A 21,096-nucleotide genomic window follows, 5' to 3' on the forward strand; every position below is an offset into this window, starting at 1 on the left:
GAAGCAATGTCATCAGCGCAGTTTTGAAAGTTGACATCATCTGAACAGATACAGCGTGGGTGATTGAACTGGGAGAATGAGATGGAATCATTACAGGACATGGGGTGTGAAGAACTTTTAGTGAAGGTAGCCTATGGGAGTCAGTGGCTTTATAGTGGATGGAAATTGGAGACAAAATGAGCATATTTTTCTTGGTACCCCTGGGAGCATGATGCGGCACCAAAACAGTTGTAGATGCACCGAAGACAGAGTTGTGGGAGGGGACCAGTGTAGGGCCAAAACAAGAATTGTTCCATGTGCCATAAAGAGGCAGGCATAGCTGGGACCCATGTGGGTGCCCTAGCCACACCTTGGCAGAAGTCAGATGAATTAAAGGAGAAATTGCTCAGTGACAGAAAAAGGCAGAGGAGACTTGAGGATTATTCAGTCCTCTGGTCGAGGAAGAAGCCAAGAGCTCTCAGACCTGGGGATAAAGAATTCTGGAAGGATTGGACATCCATTTTTGCAAGTAGCTCTGCTTTACTCTTTGCACTGATGTACTGAACTCTCCCTTAATTGAGGATGGGGATTCTATGGAACTTCTTCCTCCATAGAGTTGTTTAGTTGTCCACCACTATTCACGACTGGATGTGGCAGGACTTCAGGGTATACAGGTCTTTGTTCCTTCTTCCTTGACCAGAGGCCTGAATAATCCCCAAGTCTCTTCTGCTTGGCTGAACACGGTTGTGGGATCACTAAGCTCTGCCTATCACTTACTTCTAATGTTTTCAAGTGTGCAAGTAGTCATGTGCTGTACCTTCACCAGGATCAACAAAAGAAACAAAAAAGCAAAGTACAGCACAGGAACAGGCCCTTCAGCCCTCCAAGCCTGTGCTGATCATCACACCCAAACTAAACTAAAAAACAGAACTTCTGCCCTTACTCGGTCCATATCCTTCTGCTCCCTCTCTATTAAGAGACATCTGGATGGTTACATGAAATGTCGTCAAAGTGCCTGCTTCCACCACCTCTTCTGTCAGTGTGTTCCAAGCTCCTATCACTCCCTGTGTGAAAAACCTCCCTTGCGCATCACCCTTAAATTTTCTTCCTCCCACCTTGAACCTGTGCCCCCTTGTAATTGAAACTTCAACCTTGGGAAAAAGCCTAACTATCCACCTTATCTATTCCTCTCATAATTTTGTAGACAGGTCCCCTCTCAGCCACTGTCTTTCCTGTGAAATCAATTCTAGTCTTTCTAATCTTTCCTCATTGTCAATGCCCTCGATACCAGGTAACTTCTCTGCACTCTCTCCAAAGCGTCCACACCCTTCTGGTAGTGTGGAAACTGAAACTGCACGCAATATTTCAAATGCGGCCTAACAAGTATTCTAAACAGCTGCCAACTCATCTCCTCCATGCCCTGGCTGATGAAGGCAAACATGCCATATGCCTTGGCTACTGTTAGGGAACTGTGGACCTGCATGTATGTTAACGTTCCTATGGGTTCAGCCATCTATAGTATAATTCACACCCAAATTTGATCCTACAAAATGCATCACCTCACATTTGCCATGGATTGAACACCATCTGCCATTTTTGTGCCCAAGTTGCCTATCTATATCCTGTTGTATCTTTTCATAATCGCAGCACTATCATCAACTCCACCATCTGCAAACGTATTAATCAGACCACCCATATTTTCCACCAGATCGTTTATATATACTACAAACAAGAGAAGACCTAAGACTGATCCCTGTGGAACACCACTAGTTACTGGTCTCCATTCTGGAAAAGCACCCTTCCACCACTACCCTCTGTCTTCTATTACCTGGCCAGTTTTAGAACGTAGAACAGAACAGCATAGTACAGCCCTTCTGCCCTCAATATTGTGCTGACCTTTTATCCAACTTTAAGATCAAACTAACTTACGTACCCTTCATTATACTATCATCCATGTGCCTATCCAAGAATATCTTACATGTCCTTAATGTGTCTGACTCTACTACTACTGTAGGCAGTGCATTCCACATATCTCCTTCTCTGTGTAAAGAATTGATATCTGTCCTCTAAACCTTCCACCAATGACCTTAAAATTTTCCCTCCTTGTGATAGCCATTTCTGCCCTGGGAAGAAGTCTCTGCCTATTCACTCTATCTAGGCCTCTCATCATCTCGTACACATCTATCAAGTTGCTTCTCACCCTTCTTTGCTCCAGTTAGAAAAGCCTTAGCTCCCTCAACATTTCAACATAAGACATATCCTCCAGTCCAGACAGCAACCTGTTAAATCTCTTCAGCACCCTCTCTAAAGTTCCTACAACCTTCCTATAATGAGGCAACCAGAACTGAACACAATATTCCAAGTGTGATCTAACCAGGACTCGATAGAGTTGCAGTATAGCCTCATGGCTCTTCAACTCAATCCACCTGTTAATGAAAGCCAACACACCATACGCCTTCTTAACAAGCCTATCAACTTGGGTGGCAACATTATCTGTGGACGTAGGACCCCAAGATCCTCTGTTCCTCCACACTGCCAAGAATCCTGCCTTTAACCCTGTATTCTACATTCAAATTCGACCTTCCCAATCACTTCACACTTTTCCAGGTTGAACTCCATCTGCCACTTATGAGTCCAGTTCTGCATCCTGTTAATGTCCCGTTGCAACCTACATCAGCCCTCCACACTATCCACCATTCCACCAATCTTTGTGTCATCAGTAAACTTACTAATCCACCCTTCCACTTCCTCATCCAAGTCATTTATAAAAATCACAAAGAGCAGAGATCCCTGAACAGATACCTGCAGAACACCACTGGACACTGAGCTCCAGACTGAATACTTGCCATCTACTACCACCCTCTGTCTTCTATAGGCCAGCCAAATCTGTATCCAGACAGCCTGATGTCCCTGTATCCCATGCCTCTTTATGTTCTGAATGAGCATACCATGGGGAACCTTATCAAACGCCTTGCTAAAATCTATATACACTACATCCACAGTTCTACCTTCGTCAAGGTGTTTTGTCACATCCTCAAAGAATTCAATAAGTCTTGTGGCATGACCTACCCCTCACAAAGCCATGCTGACTATCTCTAATCAAACTATGGTTTTCCAAGTAATCATAAATTCTTGGAATTCTCTGTCTCTCAGAATCCACTCCAATAATTTGCTCACCACAGACGCAAGACTGACTGGTCTATAATTCCCAGGATTATCCCTATTCCCTTTCTTGAACAAGGGAATAACATTTGCCATCCTCCAATCAGCTAGCATTACTCCAATGGACACTGTGGACACAAAGATCATCGTCAATGTTGCAGCAATCTCTTCCCTCGCTTCCTGTAGTAACCTTGAGTATAACCTGTCTGACCCAGGAGACTTATCTATCCTAATGTTTTTCAAAATTTTCAGCACTCCTCCTTCATAACGTCAACCTGTTTGAGTATATCAGCTTGTTTTATGCTGTCTTCACAAAGGTTAAGATTCCTCCCAGTAGTGAACACTGAAGCAAAGTATTAATTAAGGACCTCCCCCACGTCCTCCTACTCTCGGCACAAGTTCTCTCCACTAGCCCTGATTGACCCTATCCTTACTCTGGCCATCCTCTTTTTCCTCACGTAAGTGTAGAATGCCTTAGGTTTTCCTTAATCCTCCCCATTAAAGCTTTTTCGTGCCCCCTTCTAGGTCTCCTAAGTTCATTCCTCAGTTCCTCCTTGCAACCTTCTCGAGTCCTGTCTGATCCTTGTCTCCTCAACTTTAAAATAGGCTTCCTTCTTCCTCCTGACTAGATGTTCCACATCTCTTGTCACCCAAGATTCCTTCACCCTACCATCCCATCCTTACCTCAGTAGGACAATCCTATCTGCAACTGCCAGCAAGTGCGCTCTAAACAACCTCCACATTTCTGTCCTGCACATCCCTGAGAACATCTGTTTCCAATTTAGGCACCTGGGTTCCTGCTTAATAGCTTTGTAATTCCCCTCCCTCCAATTAAATACTTTCCCACACCATCTGCTCCTATCCCTCTCCATGAGTATAGTAAAGGTCTGGGAGTTGGCATCAATATTACTGAAGAGCTCTCCCATTGCGAGATCTGAGACTTGACCTGGTTCATTGCCAAGCACCAAATCCAATATGGACTCCCCTCTAGTTGGCTTTTCTCGATATTTGTCCTTGAGTGGGCCCACAAATTCCCTTGCTACCCTCTTTCATCTAATATACACATAAAAAGCCTTGGGATTCTCCTTGACCCTGTTTATTGAAGACATTTCATTGCACCTTCTAGCCTTCCTAATTCCATGTTTAAATTTCTTCCTAATTTCTCTATTCTCCTCATTGGCTTCATCAGTTTGTAGCTGTTCAGACTAATTGTATGCTTCCTTTTTCCATTTGACTAACCTTACAATTTTACTTCTCAAAAGCACAGCAAGTCAGGCAGCATCCAAGGAGCTGGAGAATCTATGTTTTCGGCAGGACCCTTCATCAGGACCCGGTTGAAGAGCTTCAGGGCAGAGGAGATAGTTGGGGGGGTTGCAGTGGGAGAGAGATTTACTGAGATCTTTGCAGAGGGAGGAGGAAAATTTATTCAAAGTGGGCATCATTGGAAAAGGTTTCACAGTATGGTTTGAAGCAACTAGGAGATAGTGATGACTGCAAATGCTGGAGGGTCAGATAAAGGTGTGGCGCTGGAAAAAGCACAGCAGGTCAGGCAGCATCCCAGGAGCACGAGAGTCAATGTTTCGGGCAGGACCCTGATGAAGGTCCTGCCTAAAATGTTGACTCTCCTGCTCCTGGGATGCTCTCTGACCTGCTGTGCTTTATCCAATGTCACACCTTTACCGACTCTGACTTTCAAGCATCTGCAGTCATCACTATCTTCCAATTTCCCTTGCCATCCATGGTTCCTGAATGCTACCATTCCTATCCTTCAGTTTTGCAGGGACATGCATGTTCTGCACTTGAATCAACTGGTCTTTAAATGTCTCCCATGTGCTAGAGGTAGATTTGCCCTCAAATAACTGTTCCCAATTCACATTCCCCAGTTTAGATTTAGATTACTTTCAGTTCTAGTCAAACCTAGATGTAATTGTCCTTTGTCCAACTAAACACCCTCACACAAGGGCCACTCTTGTCTTTGTCCATGACTATTCAAAATCTTACCGTCATTAAAGTACTACCTGAGATACTGTCTCATTATAAGGGACGCCTGATGTTGCTTCTGGCATGGCCTCTTACATTCTTCATTGAACCAAGGGTGACCTTTTGGCTTGACAGTGGAGAAGTGGAGAATATGCTGACTACAACAATGCAGTTTGTGTTTATGTGAAATTCTGCTGCTACTGATGACTCATAACACCTCATGGATGTCCAGTCTTGAGTTGCTAAACATATACAAAATCAGAACCTTCTTGCACCTAGCGAAAAGCTATCCAGGGAAAAGAATAAGTTTGAGTCCAGGCTGTGTGTGGTGCAGTGTTAGTGTTAGTGGGCCAGAATGCCCTAGTTCAAGTCCTTCCTGCTCCAGAGGTATGTAATAACATATCTCAACAAGTTGTTTAAAAATATCTAACCTTTACTCCAAATTATATCTCGCCAACCTTAAACATTCAAAGGTTCTTAATCTTAATCTTGTTGATGTCTTCATTCAAAGGTTGTTACAATAAACATATATAGGGCCAAACTATAGATCCTACAGAGTTAAGATTAGATTAGATTAGATTCCCTACAGTGTGAAACAGGCCCTTCGGCCCAACAAGTCCACACCAACTCTCCGAAAAGTAACCCATCCAGACTCATTTACCTACATTTACCCCTGACTAATGCACCTAAAACTATGAACAATTTAGTGTGGCCAACTCACTTTACCTGCCCATCTTTTTGGAAAAGGAGTTAAGGAGGGCCTTAAAATTGAGATCAATAGGAGTTGATTGTATCAACATCAAACCAGGGTTGGAGAAGTCTAACTACCTCTAGATTGCTAGAGACTATCAGTATCACTGACAAAGGAGCAGTACTCTGAAAGGTTATGATTTCAAATAAACCTGTTGGAATATAACCTGGTGTTGTGTCCCTTCCAGTCCATCCCAGTCCAACATCGGCACCTCCACATCAGAGACTGAGCAAGAAAATCTTACACAGCATTTCCACAAGTCCCTTGCATTCAACTGCCTTTCTCCATAAAGCAACTGACAGAAGAAAGGGACATTTTGATATTGGAAAGGAATTTTGGTCTATTCAAATGTTCAGAGCTGACAGGTCACTGTGCATTACTTCCTGAGGAAAATATTCTGCTTTAGTTGATAAGTGATGATCTTACATTTGAGGAACAGGAAACAGAAATATTCATTCACATTTACAGAAGGCTATCATGGAAAAGCAAGCTTTCATTAAGACAGATATCAGCTACTAATATATAGAATCTTTTGAAGAAGAAATTAGAAATTACTCGGAAAGAAAATGCTGAATTTCAGTCCTCATCATCTAGCTAGTCCAAACATTTGGCTGATATTAAGACTGGTAGACAGGTGATTCAAAATGTCCTATTGTTGTCCATTTTTTTTGTGCAGCCTGCAGATAATGTTATGCAGTTACCCATGCTCCACCTCCCCTACAAATCTTGAGTCCAGAAACTTCCATTATTATTAATGATGGGTGAATCTCTACATCTTGATGGAGTTCTTGAAACTTTTTTGCTGAAGCTGGTGGGGAACTGGTACCATTACCAACAGAAAGAGAAATTTCTCCTCAGTCCCTCATCTCCAGAACTATCTACAAGCTATTCTTTGTTCTTCATTTCATCTACCCAGATTTCTCCTGGCTCAGTGTTCCACAGATAAGTCATGAAAGGGAGAATTTTAGTTTATTGCCTTCCTCTTCAAGGTGTTGTGATAATTAATACCTTGGACATTTGTCTGTTCGATCATTTTCTCTCCATTGCTGTTCACTGCTATTACATTCATATCAGCGCAAACATCAAGCCCAGGAACCAGCTGTGGTGAGAAACTGCCATCACATTTCGTCAATGCAATCACCTTCCAAAACAAAGATAAGGCAGCACCTAGTCCTATGCATCTCCCAGGAGGGCAACAAATTTGTTGCAGATTAATGTTTCAAGCAAAAGAGACCAGCATGGTGACAAAGATTAAAGCTATTTAGTCACAGGATTAACAGTTTGTGGGAAAAATGAACTTGGGGTGAGATGTGAAGTAAAGGGTTAATTATTTCTTTAGTTTAAGAATAGTCACTGCCCATATATAAGGTGCAATGTCATAGCGATGTCAGATCACATGAATCTGGGATCTGACTCTGTCGGGTTTCAGAAATGTCCTCTTTTTCTGTCCCTTCTACACATTTATGTGCAATAAAGCCTATTAATGCTCACTTTACATTTTCCCTGTGGTAACCTAATCAAACTCTTTTATCCTTTTCTTATCTGGGGAAAAGATTCTCAGGTACTTTACCAGACTGAAACTGGTATGAAGTTAAAGCAAGGGACAATTCACTTCGGGATATTTACCACTGATAGAAACTGGAAATTTTAGATTCCTGCACAACAAATGGAGAAACTTAAAAACTAGAAAGTACTGGTAATAAACTACAGGTCTTGTTGCATCTGTCATTTGGAAGAGTTCCAAAAAAAAAAGTCATATTGGACTTGAAACATTGCTGCCAGACCTTGATGAGATTTTCCAGCATTTTTTCTTTTCATCTCATTTCTGGCATGTGCTGTATTTTGCCTGTAACATCCCGAGAAGAGGCAGTCTGGGTATTTTGTTGGCTCTGCTAGGGTAAGGGAGACTCCCCAATTCCAAGTAGACTTGGAGAGTATCAGATCAGCCATGATCTGATTGATTGACAGAGCATACTCAATGGGCCAAATGGTCTCATTCGCCTCCTACATCTCGTGGTCTGAGCACAAACTCAATATATCCTGCATAATATTATGGGTCACTGCACACAAAACTCCTTAATAATGGGATTATTGGATATTTAGTATTACACAGCATTTGATCTACAAATATGATGTTATAGAAAACAATCTCACAAACAATCCAGGATTCCATCCATTACAGCCCTGATACTCATTAGTTATCCAGTCGGGAAAAATGTCCTCGCTTGTCCAACCTCTCCCTATAATTCATACTGTTTAGTCCTGGCAACATTTTTGTAAATTCTATCTGCACATATTCCAAATTAAAAACATCCTTCAGATCGCAATGTGACTAAAACTGAACACAACACTCCAAGCGCAGCCTCACCAACATCCTGTGTAACTGCAACATAACTTCTCAACTGCTCTCCTCCATGTACTGACCGATGCATGCTAGTGTGGCAAAAGCCTTCTTCACTAACATGTCTAACTATGACCCCACTTTCAGAGAATTCATAATAAGTGCCTAAAACAAGCCAAGTGATAACAATATTGTGTAGTTAATGTTATACAATACATTGTGAAATTACACTATATATAATTAGGTGCAGATAGCACTGTAATTTGCCAAAGATCAGTTGGTCGGAGGCAAAATTGTGTACGTACAGACTGCCCATTTAACTTCACACTGTCATAATTGTTGACCATGCTTTAACATCAAAAATTAACATTGTAGCCTTCTGAGACTCCCCAATAAGATTCCACTCATTGAATCTTGTTTCTTTCTTCACAGATGCTGCCAAATCTGCTGAGAATTTTAACCATTTTCTATCTTTATATCAAAATTCCCAACACATGTAATATTTTATTTATTTTAAAAAGGTGAAACTTTGACTTACCTGCCACACTGCTTGTTTTTGGAATCACTTCTGAGATTACTGGAATCTTTGCATCAATGTAAATGAAGGAGAAGGGAACTAGGTTGGATATTCCAGCAGCAATCACTGAGATGTTATACATTCCAGGTGGGGCCTGTCAGATGAGCAGAAGTGAATTCATAATTATTTCTCTTTAGTACTTTTCATAGGGCATTCAGAATATAATAAATGCTTCAATGATTCTTTCGAAAAGGGTGAATCATTGGATATAACAACTCGAAGGATCAAACTGAGACTAAAATTTATATCCAGGCTTTGCCTGAGAAAATGAGCCTAGTATGAGCTCATTTTCTTAGACGAATTTTAAACAGCAAGTTCATAATTAGTGCAGTATATGTCACTCAGCTATTTGATCATTTGAAAGTCTTTCAGCTTTATAAAAAGTTGCCATACTTCAAGCAGATTCTTCCACTCCCTTATTACAAATGCGTGTTTATTTTAAGCATGCTACATTTTTTACAGACCTTGTGTTGAAGTAGTTAGTGGCCAATGGAAAGCTTGTCTGATTTATTATTTACAACTGAATTATTTCTCTTTAGAGTTGTCTCATTTTCTGCCACCCTCAATCACCATTTCAATCATTATTAATTTCTGAAGCCTTTGTAATTCCAGTTTAGAAATAGGCACTGCAAAGAACACTTTTGCTTTCAAAGGGAATTATCCATGTCATCATTTTTTTGTTATAAATGAATTCTGTATTTAACTAATGAAAAAACAATTCCCAATACATAATCATCTTCAAATTTTACACAGTGACTCTCAATGTCCAACTATCTGTATAAAATTCTGTTATTCACGATTGGGAAGGAGATACAAAGCCTTTTAAACTAAAATAAATGTAGATAATTTCTCTGTCAAGATAGCCTTGACATCATTTGAATGAGTTAAATGGTTAATTTTTCACTTGCACTAATTTCAAGGCTGAGAATGTAGATTTTGGCACCAACAAGAGATATGAGTAGTTTGCTTACTAAAATTCTTCGATAATATTCTGATGTTCATGCTTCCAATTTCAGGAGAGTGCTCCTGGAAGGAACGTGAATTATCAAAGCACCCCTACAGACGAGACCCTTTCAAGACTGAACACTTCCAACACTGAATTGCCACCACACGAGACACCTTGAAATCCACTCACCTCTGGAGTTCTGCATTTCATCTTGACAGGACTTTCTGTAAGTTGAAGGCAGGTCTTCCCCCCAATTAAAACCATTGAATTAGGAACAAATCCATAACCAGATATGGTCAGAATTGTCCCCCCTGAACATGGAAATAAATTACAATTAAGAAGAATAAAAACTTAAAGCCAAAAACACAAATTAAATGCCTAAAGAGATTCATGTACAAAGAAGCGAAATGGGGATTAGGACAAGACCATTCAGCTCCTCAAGCCAGTTCTATATTTATCTAGCTGACCCGCACCTCAACTATCATTGGCTGTGATTTCTCCAATCCTTCTGTACCCAAAAGAAATCTGTCAATCTCTCTTGAAAACTGCATAACTCCCAGCCTCATAAGCTTTTCAGGAGGAATTGTTCCACATTTCCACTGCCCTTTGTAATGAAATGCTTCCTGACATCTGACTTGAACAATCTGACTCGAATTTTAAGATTGTTTTTACAGTTCCCTAGCATCCGGTCCTGAGGGAAGTGAAATGGCTTTATTCAGGCACAAAGTCCACATAATTTCATCAGATTGAGAATTTTAAAACTGGATTGAAGGAAGTGTTCAACAAAGTTCTAAATAGAAGGCTGGTTGACAAAATTGAGGTTTATGGAATAGAAGGATCAGGACACAATCACATTTTAAACAGTCTAAGAACTGAAAGTAACAAATCTGGTAAATGATTTATTTTTGGATTGGAGAATGGCGCATAATGTAAGCCTTCTCCATTTTGGTCGGACGCAAGGAAAAGACTCACAGGATGGAGGAGAGTGATCACAAATTGCTTGCAGCATGATGTTTTGATGCAACTTGGCATCAATAATGGAGGGGGATGAGGTGGAGCAATTTTCTTCTTTGACAGTCCCTCAGGATCAAGAATGGATTCCACTTCACTTCAATAGTTTCTGAAGCGGCAGATAAGTCCAATACAAGATCCACAGACTCTACCATATGTACTGGTTGAAAGATGGGAAAGATTATTTAGAGGTTTTGTTTGATGTCTCAACTTCTCCTCTGCATGTTCCCGATTACATCTTTCCAGGTGTTCTATTCATCTGAGCCTTCTCCATTTTGGTTTGTCACAAGCAAAGGATTCACAGGAGTCAGTGGAAATGGTTCACCTCTTCATGGATGCTTTGACGACATGTTTCCTGCTGCAACCAAATTTTGAGTTGGGCATTTGCTTTTGGAGTCTGCTGGTGGGCATGTATCATGAAAGACAGGTTCCACACAGTGGAAGTGCTTGCAAGTCATTAGGACTTCAGTGCTGAGCAAGTTGACTTGGGAGCCAATTAGATTAGATTCCCTACAGTGTGGAAACAGGCCCTTTGGCCCAACAAGTCTACACTGACCCTCTGAAGAGCAACCCACCCAGACCCATTCCCCTCTGACTAATGCACCTAACACTACGGGCAATTTAGCATGGCCAATTCACCTAACCTGCACATCTTTGTGACTGTGGGGGGAAACCGGAGCACCCGGAGGAAACCCACACAGACACAGGGAGAATGTGCAAACTCCACACAGACAGTTGCCTGAGGTGGGAATTGAACCCAGATCCCTAGTGCTGTGAGGCAGCAGTGCCACTGTGTCGCTTACTGCCATTCAATTCCATTCCTTACCATGCCATTTGGAGGATGTTGTGAAAGTATCGCTTTCAGAAACTGAATCGACACTTGAAGAAAATAAGCTTTGAGGGCCATTGGATGGAGTAGGAGAACTGACTGGATTGCTCCATGTTAAGCCATTACGGTCTTAGTGGGAGGAAAAGGGAGGTGGTGATCTGCTGATAATGTCACTGGACCATTAATGCCAGATTAATGTCCTGGGGGGGGAAACACTTGTTCAAATACCAACGTGGCAGCTGGTGGAATTTAAATATAATGACTAAATCTGGAATGCAAAATGAATCCCAATATGTATAATCATCAACCGTCCTAAAAACCTATCTGGTTCAGCAATGTCCTTCAGGGAAGGAAATCTACCGTTCTTACCCAGTCTGACCTAGAGATGACTCCAGACCCACAGCAATGTGGTTGTCTCTTAACTGCCCTCTGAAATCACCCAGGTAACCACTTAGTTCAAGGACGTTTATGGAATGGCAATAATTGTTGATCCAGTCAGCAATAGCCTTATCCCATGAAGAAAAAATAATTGATTCCTCCTCTGTGGTAAATGAGTCTATGATTTACAGCAGGAGTGAGATTCTCTCCTCCATTCAGGTCAGGCTTAAGGTGACATTCTGAATGCAAGCTCAAGCTGGGATTACATTATAACCACAATTTCAAAGATAGGATTTATATGCATTTCAAGAGGCAAGGAATGATTATGGATAATCAGCATGGGTTTTGTGAAGAAAATCATGTCTCCAAAACTTGATCAAGGTTTTTTGAGGAAGTAAGCAAAATGATTGAGGAGGGCAGAGCAGTAGATATTGTTTACTTGGAAATTAGTCCAGTCTTTGACAAGGTTTCGCATGATAGAGTGATTAGTAAAGTTAGATCACATGGGATTCATGGTGAGCTTGCCATTGGATACAAATTAGCTTAATAGCAGGAGCTGGAGAGTGATGATGGAGGTTTGTTTTTCGGACTGGAGGCCAGTTACCAGCGGTGTTCCACAGGGATCAGTGCTCAGTCCACTTTGTCATTTATGTAAATGATTTAGATAAGAATATAAGAAAGCATAGTTTGTAAATTTGTGGATGACACCAAAATTGCTGGTACATTGGATAGTGAAGAAGGTTATCTAAGATTACAAAGAGATCTCGACAAATGGGATCAGCAGGCTAAAGAATGGCAGATGAAGTTTAATTTGGATAAATGCAAGCTTTTGCATTTTTGTAAAGCAAACAATAGCAGGACTTAAACAGTTCAAAGTAGGGCCTTGGATAGTGTTGTCAAACAGAGACACTAAGGAGTTCAGATACATAATTCTTAGAAGTTTGCGTCAAATATAAATAGGGTGGTGAAGATGGCATTTAGCATGATTGCTTTCATTGCTCAGACCTTTGAGTATTGGAGTTGGGATATTATGTTGAGGTTGTGCAGGCATTATTGAGGCCACTTATGGAGTACTGTGTTACAGGAAGGATATTATTAAGCTGCAAAGGGTTCAGAGATGGTGCTGAGAATGAAGAGCTTTGGTCATAAGCACAGGCTGAGACTTTTCTCACTGGAGCTCAGCAGGTTCGGGGTATCCTGAAGGAGGTTTATAAGATAATGAGGGGTATAGATAAGGGTGGGGGATATCAAGACCAGGGCCATTTTTGTACACAGAGAGCGATTCATATGTGGAATGAACTTTCAGAGAAAGTGACAGATGCAGGTCCAGTTACAATGTTTAAAGACATGTAGATAAGTACCTGAATAAGAAATGTTTGGAGGATATGAGCCAAGTGCAGGTGGGTGTAATTAGATTAGTTTGGGCATGGACTGGTTGGACCGATGTATGACTCCATGACAACGTCTCTAAGACAATGGCTCACAATATTGAAGTGAAATAAAGCTCCTTCACAGAATCCTCTACAAGTTCAGAGGAAACAAAGTGTAAAGGACTTTTATTTTGCTGGTCCTCTTTGAAAATTATTTATTCTCTGTATGCTGTCAACATGTCAGGATCATTAAAAATTAAAAACCAAATCAGGCCTTAGAAAGCCAACAACCTATACCCAAAACATCTGGCAAAAAGTATTTTAAATTCTGTTATCACCTGCTTTAATTTGACCAGCACAGCTTGCAGTTTGTTATAGAGTCACAACGATGTATAACGCGGAAAAGAACCCTTCGGATATAACTCGTCCCATGCTTACCAGATATCCCAAAGCAATCTCGTCCCATTTGGCAGCATTTGGCTCATATCGTTCTAACCCTTCCTAATCATACACCCATCCTGATGCCTTTAAAATGTTGTAATTGTACCAGCCTCCAACACCCCAACTCTGACAGTTAATTCCATACATGCACCACTCTCTGCAAGATTGCCCCCTAAATCCCCCTTAAATATTTCCCTCTCATCTTAAACTTATGCTCTGTAGATTTGGACTCACCTACCTCGAGGAAAAGACCTTGACTATTTATCTTATCCATGCCCCTCATGATTTTATAAGCATCTATAAGGTCACCCCATAACCTCTCGTGCTCAAAGGAAAATAGCCCAAGCTAGTAGCTCAAACCCTCTAACCCTGGCAACATTCTTGTAAATTTTTTTTGGAACCTTTGCAAATTTATCAATACCTTAGCTGGGAGACCAGAACTGAATGCAGTATCCCAAACGTTGCCTAACTAATGCCCTGTACAGGCGCAACATGAACTTCCAACTCCTTTGCCAATAAAGGCAAGCACACCAAGTGCCTTCTTCACTACCATGTCTTCCTGTGACTCCAGTTGTGTATGATAAATGATTAATGCATTTTAAAAATTTGCTGGGAATGTTTAATCATTGAGCAACTCTTACCATAACAATAGTTTCATGCAACTTTCACTGAATACATGCTAGAAGCCAGGACGATAACCCATTGCTTTCACGGCATTGAACATTATTGGTGAACATCATTTGTCCAAAATTGCATTGTCCATAATTTTATGGAGTTAAAAGTACCTTAAAAATCCTTTTTTTTACCCCAAAATAATATATATCATTATTATGAATTGCAGAGGCTGTTTGATTACATTCACCATGCTTGGACATATTTCTTATCCAAAATAAGTACAATGCATAATATACTCCAAACTGTGAAAGTGACGTTAACACAAATGATCATTACTCGGACACAAAATCCAATTTTAAATGTGGTTGATTTAGGTTTTGGCCTTAAGTTTAAGAAAATGCCTTAACGTTTAATGGTGATTTATATAAATGCTCACTACACTATAATGAGTACCTTCAGTGCTGCCTATGGATGGGTATATGCTTGTTGCCTCAAACTGAAACATAAATGTGAATGTCTGGTTGCTGGAATAGTTTGCAAAGCCAAGTCCAGCGATGTAAACAGTGAGAGGAGATGATGTATTACTGGCAACTCCAATCATACAGGTTATTTTGGTATCTGAAAACAAAATAACAAAGAATGTAAATGATCAAATCCAAACATGAAGAAAAAGCATTTTCCCTCCAAATAGCATCCTCATGATGTGTAATGTAAAGAGATTCACACCTTTCTATTTGCATGATGAGATATATATCTATGTAACTTCTTCAACCCCTCTCGGATCTCGGATCGCTGCTCCAATTCTACCTCCTTGTGCATCCCTAATATTCTTTGCTTCACCTTTGATGGCAGTGTCTTTAATATCTGGGATCCTAAACTCTGGAATTCCTTCTCTCCTCCTTTCACGGTTTTTAAGATGCTTCTTAAATATTTTGACCAAACCTTTGGCCACCTGTTTGAATTTGTATGTAACATAACTCAGTGTCATATTTCATCTGTTTACACACGTGAATAAATTTTCTACCTAAAGAAGCTATATAAATGTATGTTGGTGTTGTGTGTTGTTATATAATGTAGAAAAAACAAATCATTTGTCATCTATAATTAAAAATAATTGTCTCACTATATTATAGATAACGCAAAACATAGCATTGCGTTATGAGTCTCCCTGGCAGTCTGGGACATTCAGGAGAGGCCCTTATGTGTTGTTCTCAGTGAGTGTTGAGCTGTTTTCAGATCTGCATTCTCACTCAAGAGTGTCTGCTGTTCCAATGGATTCCCTCTTACCATTATTTCCAAACTTATTTTCAAAGATAGAGAAAGCAAATGCAGGATTTAATCCAGGTTTTTCAAAATTTTAAATTATGTGAAAGTCAATTAGGGAATTCCTTCTTGGTGGTGAGTTCATAGCAATGGCTTGTCAATTCCTAAACATCATTAAGAAATGAGAAGAGGAGTTAGGCACAGGGTCCTTGGGAACATGGGGATATTTTACCACAGTGTGATTGAGGCAGAAACCATTGCCTCTTGTAGTGAAAGGACGATAAATATATGAAACAAATAATCAGGATGGTGTGGGCAGACAGCAGAGAATATTAGAATTAATTTTGGATTTTTTGCAGCAAACTGTAACTTGGAAAGATGGCGTGAGTGACTTCCTGCTGTACTGCAAAATGTAGTGATTTCAAATGATTACAGCATTTCCCTCTATATGTAGTCACTTTGCTGGAGTTTATACTGCTTCACTGTTTCCCCAAGTGAGGGAGAGCACTTGGCACACAGATATTCTCAGTGTCAAATAATCTCATAGAGATTCCATCATTTGCATTAGAGGTCAGGTGATCCCAGAGCTATGTCTATCAATTACTCTTGCCTCGGAAAATACTGAGGATGCTGGAAATCTGAAATAAAAACAGAAAATGCTGGAGAAAAATCAGCAGGTCTGGCAGCATCTATGGAGAGAGAAACAGTGTTAAACATTTTGAGTCTGGTCTGACTTCTTCAGAACTGGGGTAAGTCAACACAATTACTCCCTCTCATTGCATTATTCAGCATTGACTGAACTTCATTTGCTTTGAACGTTTTCTCACCAGTTAATCCTGTGATTGGACAATGGGTACCTCCAATCGAAACCCAAGTGGTATCGGTCATCGAACTGTTGGCGAATCTGAAGCCTGTTATGGTCAGAACAGTCCCACTGGACCTGGATCCTGATAAAACAAAATGACAGTTTAAATGAGAATTCAGCAACTGTTCTCTGCTATGGTCTCCATTAGGCATGGATCCAGGAAGAGATTTGCCAGAGAACAGAGTAAACCGACTACCTGATGGCCTCACAAACTGAAAAGTGAGATGATTGGGAGAGAGTCCCCTTGAAGCAATGGTCTGGACATTCACTCAGGCCAGTCAACCTCATTCAGCACCTTGTAATCTGTTTCACCCCTGTACAGCAACAGAGGTCACTGGGTAGAGTATATCCTCAGCAACTTTTAACATTATAGATCATTTCGAGAGTGAGAACATATAGTAAACAGAATGAAAAAAAAGCAAATAGATTGTTAACTTTAATTTTGAGAAGACTGAATACAACAGGCATAAGTTATGCTCTAATTGTATGAGGGTATCCTTGTACACCAGTCACTAAAAGTAAGGATGCTGGCACAGCAGGAAGTGAAGAGGACAAATACATTTTGGCCTTCATAGCAAGAGGATTCATGTACAGGAATAAGTATATCTTCTGTAATTGTACAGAGCTTAATGTGAACATATCTGGTATATTGTTTGCAGGTTCAGTCTGAGGAAAGATGTTCTGGCTATGAGGGAAGTACAAGTAAGATTTACCAGACTGATTCTTTGGAAGGCAGGCCTGACTTATGAAAAGAGACTGAATTGGTTAGCAATGTATTCATTGCAATTTAGAAAAATGAGGGGCGATGTTATGGAAACCTACACGTTTTTAACAGGACTAGACGGTAAATACAGGAAAGATGTTCCTGATGACCAGGGGTCACAGTCGAAGGATATGGGTAGACCATTTAGGACTGAGATGAGGAGAAATTTATTCAACCAGAGAATGGTGAGTCTGTGGAATTGTCTGCCACAGAAAACGGTTGAGGCCAAAACATTGAGTTTTCACAAAGAAAATTAGATATGGTTCTTAGGGCTAAAGGGGTCAAAGGACATAGGGAGAAAGCAGGGTACTGAGTTGGAGGATCACCATGATGACACTGAAGGGTGAAGCAGGTTCAATGGGCTGAATGGCCTACTCCTGCATCTATTTTCTATAGTTCTATGTCTGGTCAGAGCTACCTACAACGACAATGCTCAGTTTTGGGCATTGCATCTCAAAAAGATCTTAATGAAATTGGAGTGGGTACAGTAAAGGTTCGCCAGAATGGCAGAGTGGTAATTATCAGTCTCATTGTTTCAAATGCTGTTTTACAAGTCTGTTGTGAATGATTTGAAGCACTTTCATTCATTAGTTTGAAATGGATGACATGGTTTAGAAGCCTACCTGAATTTCTCACATTTACCTGTTGTTGGGGTAATGTGTGTAATGACAGGGGTTTTCTCAGCATTCCATTTATATCCACAATTCCCGGAACAGTTACTGGGAATACCGTTGATGTAAACCTCTACCTGTGAGGAAGAAAACGGCTCATGTTGTACAGATTGACTCAGTTTTCATGGAGTATTCTCCTTACGGATTTAGGTTATGCTTCCAGTGTGAAGCTGCAACTGTTGCACTCTATTTAAAAAAAATATTGTACAAGCGATGGAAGTTACCCAGCTGTGGTCGAGTAATCTTAAATGTGATTGAGCAACTGGACCTGATACAAAAACAGATGGAACTGTCCTCTTGCTCGGACAAATATAGTTGTCCAATCGCATCATTAGTTCCTGGTCTGCAACCTTGGTGCACAGAAGTCAAAGTTTCAGCCAACCAGACTTGTGTAAATCCACCTGCTCCCCCAACCACCCAACATCCACCTCTTGGCCCACCCTGAATCATCCCATCAAACCGGGCAGGGAGGGCAAAAATTTCATTTGACTCCAATTTGAGGACTAAAGTATTCCCCTTCTACTGAATAACTGACCTTTTGCAGTGTTAAATAACCCATATTACTTGTATAATTAAATGGCCTTGTCATCCCTCAGCAATTTAAACAAATCAGACTGCTTGTGCTCTGTGACTAAAATATTAAGTATTTGAGTGTGTGCAGATGTATACAGATGTGTGCATGTGTGTGTAGGTGTATTCAGGTATGTGCAGATGTATCCAGATGTGTATAGTTGCATGCATGTTTATGCAGTGTGTCTATGTGCATATAGGTGTGTCTAAATGTGGCAAGGTGTATGTGGATTTGGCTAGGTGTATGCAGGTGTACGCAGATGCATAAAGGTATATCTATTTGTTTGCAGTGTGTCTAGGTGTGTGCAAACATATGGAGGTGTATCTAAGTTGGTCAAGGTGTATGCAGGAAAGTGCAGATATATACAAGGGTGTCTAGGTGCATGCAGATGTGTCTAAGTATGCAGGTGTGTATGTATGTTTCAAGGTGTATGCAGGGGTCTAAGTGCATTCTAAGCATGTCTCAGTGTCTAAAGATGTGTGCAGCTTTATAAAGGTGTGTCTAATTGTATGCAGGGGCATCTCAGTATATGCAGGAGTGTACATTTGTAAACAGGTGTGTTTAGGTGTGTGTAGCTGTAGCTGGATGTATGCATTTGTATGCAGTGCAGTTGTGTGTAAATGTACAATGGTGTGTCTGGGTGTGTGCAGATATATATAGGTGTGTCCAGGTATTCATCTAAATTTATAGAGGGGTATGTATATTCAGGTGTGTCTAGGAGTATCCAAGTGAATGTAGATATATATTGATGTATCAAGAGGTGTGTGTATATACATGTCTGCAGACGTGGTTCCAAGTGCGTGTGGATGTTGTTAAGTATGTAAGATGTGTGCAACCAATTCTAGGTATATATAGGTGCATGTGTTGTTGTGTTGAAGTGTGCAGAGGAATGTACAGATTTGTAGAGGCATGCACAGGTCTGTGCAAATCTGTACAGTGTTGGTAGGTATGTACAGGTGAGTGTAGATGTAATCTTAGTTTTCAAAATGCTAAATGAGAAGAGTCCAAAACCTAATATTGGAACTGGCTCATTTATGGGAGATGTCAAGAAACACATTCTCACATAAAGAGTAATGGAAATCTAATCTCTTGCCCAAAGATTCTGTGGATGCCTGGGGCTCAGCCAGAGCTTTCAAGAATGAGGTTGAGAGATTTTTGTAGAAGGGTAATCGAGCTAAGGTGGGTAAACTGAACTGAAGAGCAGACAGCCACGTTGCAGCAATCCTGAGGAGCTGAGTGCCTCCTCCTTCTTCCATGTCTGTAACTTACAGACACGTTTAAGGCAAAACTGCATGTGCGTACCTGAGGCAGTGTGTGTGGTGTCCGAAACAGATCGCCGATCAGATGTTCACTAAACAGCCCTCCTTGCTGCTTATTGTAAACATTTACTGTTGCATTGACTCCAATGACATTCATATCTTTAATCTGTTCAACATGGAATCAAAACACATTTTAATTTGTGATATTTTGTAGCATCAAATTCATATTTACCCCATGCTCAATTTTACTCCCTACATCCCACAAACAATTATTATTTACATCTATTGTTTTATTAAGACAATCTCAGGATGAGGTCACCACTGGATAGGCCAGCAAATAACATACATACATAATTGAAATACAATGGTGGTGAATTACCTTCTGGAACGACTACAATCTTTATGGTGTAGGGACAATGTTGTTAGGAAGGGAGTTACATAACTTTGACCCAGTGACACTGAAGGAATGGTGATTATAATTCAAAAACATAATTGAGTGTACCTTCGAGGGAAAGTTACACATAATGGCGTTCCCTTGCAACTTGAAGAACTTCCCTTTATCTTCTAGGTCATGGGTTTGGAAGATGGGGCTCAAGCAATTCTTTTAAATCACTAACAGATGTAAGATTGAAGTCAGACAGAATGAAGTAGAGTAGCAAAATGCTCGGCAGAAGGGGTGGAATACTTTATTCTAGATTTTGCTTCTTCTGTCGAGCCAACAAGTTGAATAGCTAAGTTGAAATGTGTTGGGGTTTAAATCTAGGGGACTGTTTCATTATGCCATGAGTCTGGGTCTCACCTTTAACGTGGGCTGATTGCCCGGCTTGCTGAGCCATTTCACTGTCCACTCGGCGGCAGAACAGTTGCCTGATTTCGTTACAGAAACTGTCCCAATCTCAGAGATTGTTTGTAAGGCATATTGCATTTCCGAGGCTGTAGCATTAACTGGCAAATCTTCAAAAATAAAGTGTTTTGAGAAATTACAGAAAAGGTCAAAATATTGATGTGCTTTGATGACAGTGTAATTGAGTTATACGGTCTAGAAGAAGGTCTGTTATTTCTAAGAGATTTTCTTTCTTGAAAGAGCCATTCAACTATTTCTACTCTCTTGATTCTCCTACTTGCATATTTTTTTCCCCTTTAAGTATTTATCCAATTGAATTTGTTCCCACAATACCTTCTGGTATTTATTCATTTATATATTCCAATTAATAACGCACTGCACAGAAACTCTCTCCATCTCACCTTCTAATTCTTTTGCCAAAAATCTGTCCCCTCTGTTTACACATCCTTGTGCCATTGTAAATAATTTTCTCTGCCTTAT

General features: G+C 40.5%; 1 protein-coding gene across 1 annotated transcript in view; it reads right to left on the reverse strand.

Annotated features, from left to right (window-relative positions):
• Positions 1–21,096, reverse strand: part of LOC122549504 (fibrocystin-L) — a gene marked incomplete at its 5' end in the record, with an annotated part of 252,804 nt that overhangs the window by 160,305 nt on the left and 71,403 nt on the right. The window contains 7 exons of the mRNA XM_087985858.1: positions 8,752–8,884; positions 9,926–10,047; positions 14,834–14,998; positions 16,471–16,590; positions 17,914–18,019; positions 19,816–19,938; positions 20,572–20,726. Coding sequence (XP_087841984.1) covers positions 8,752–8,884; positions 9,926–10,047; positions 14,834–14,998; positions 16,471–16,590; positions 17,914–18,019; positions 19,816–19,938; positions 20,572–20,726 — 924 coding nt within the window. The remainder of the gene's footprint in view (positions 1–8,751; positions 8,885–9,925; positions 10,048–14,833; positions 14,999–16,470; positions 16,591–17,913; positions 18,020–19,815; positions 19,939–20,571; positions 20,727–21,096) is intronic.

This window comes from Chiloscyllium plagiosum, unplaced genomic scaffold (assembly GCF_037043375.1).
Source record: "Chiloscyllium plagiosum isolate Xiang-an unplaced genomic scaffold, Cpla_swu_hap1 HiC_scaffold_4, whole genome shotgun sequence".
NCBI classification, from domain to species: Eukaryota; Metazoa; Chordata; class Chondrichthyes; order Orectolobiformes; family Hemiscylliidae; genus Chiloscyllium; species Chiloscyllium plagiosum.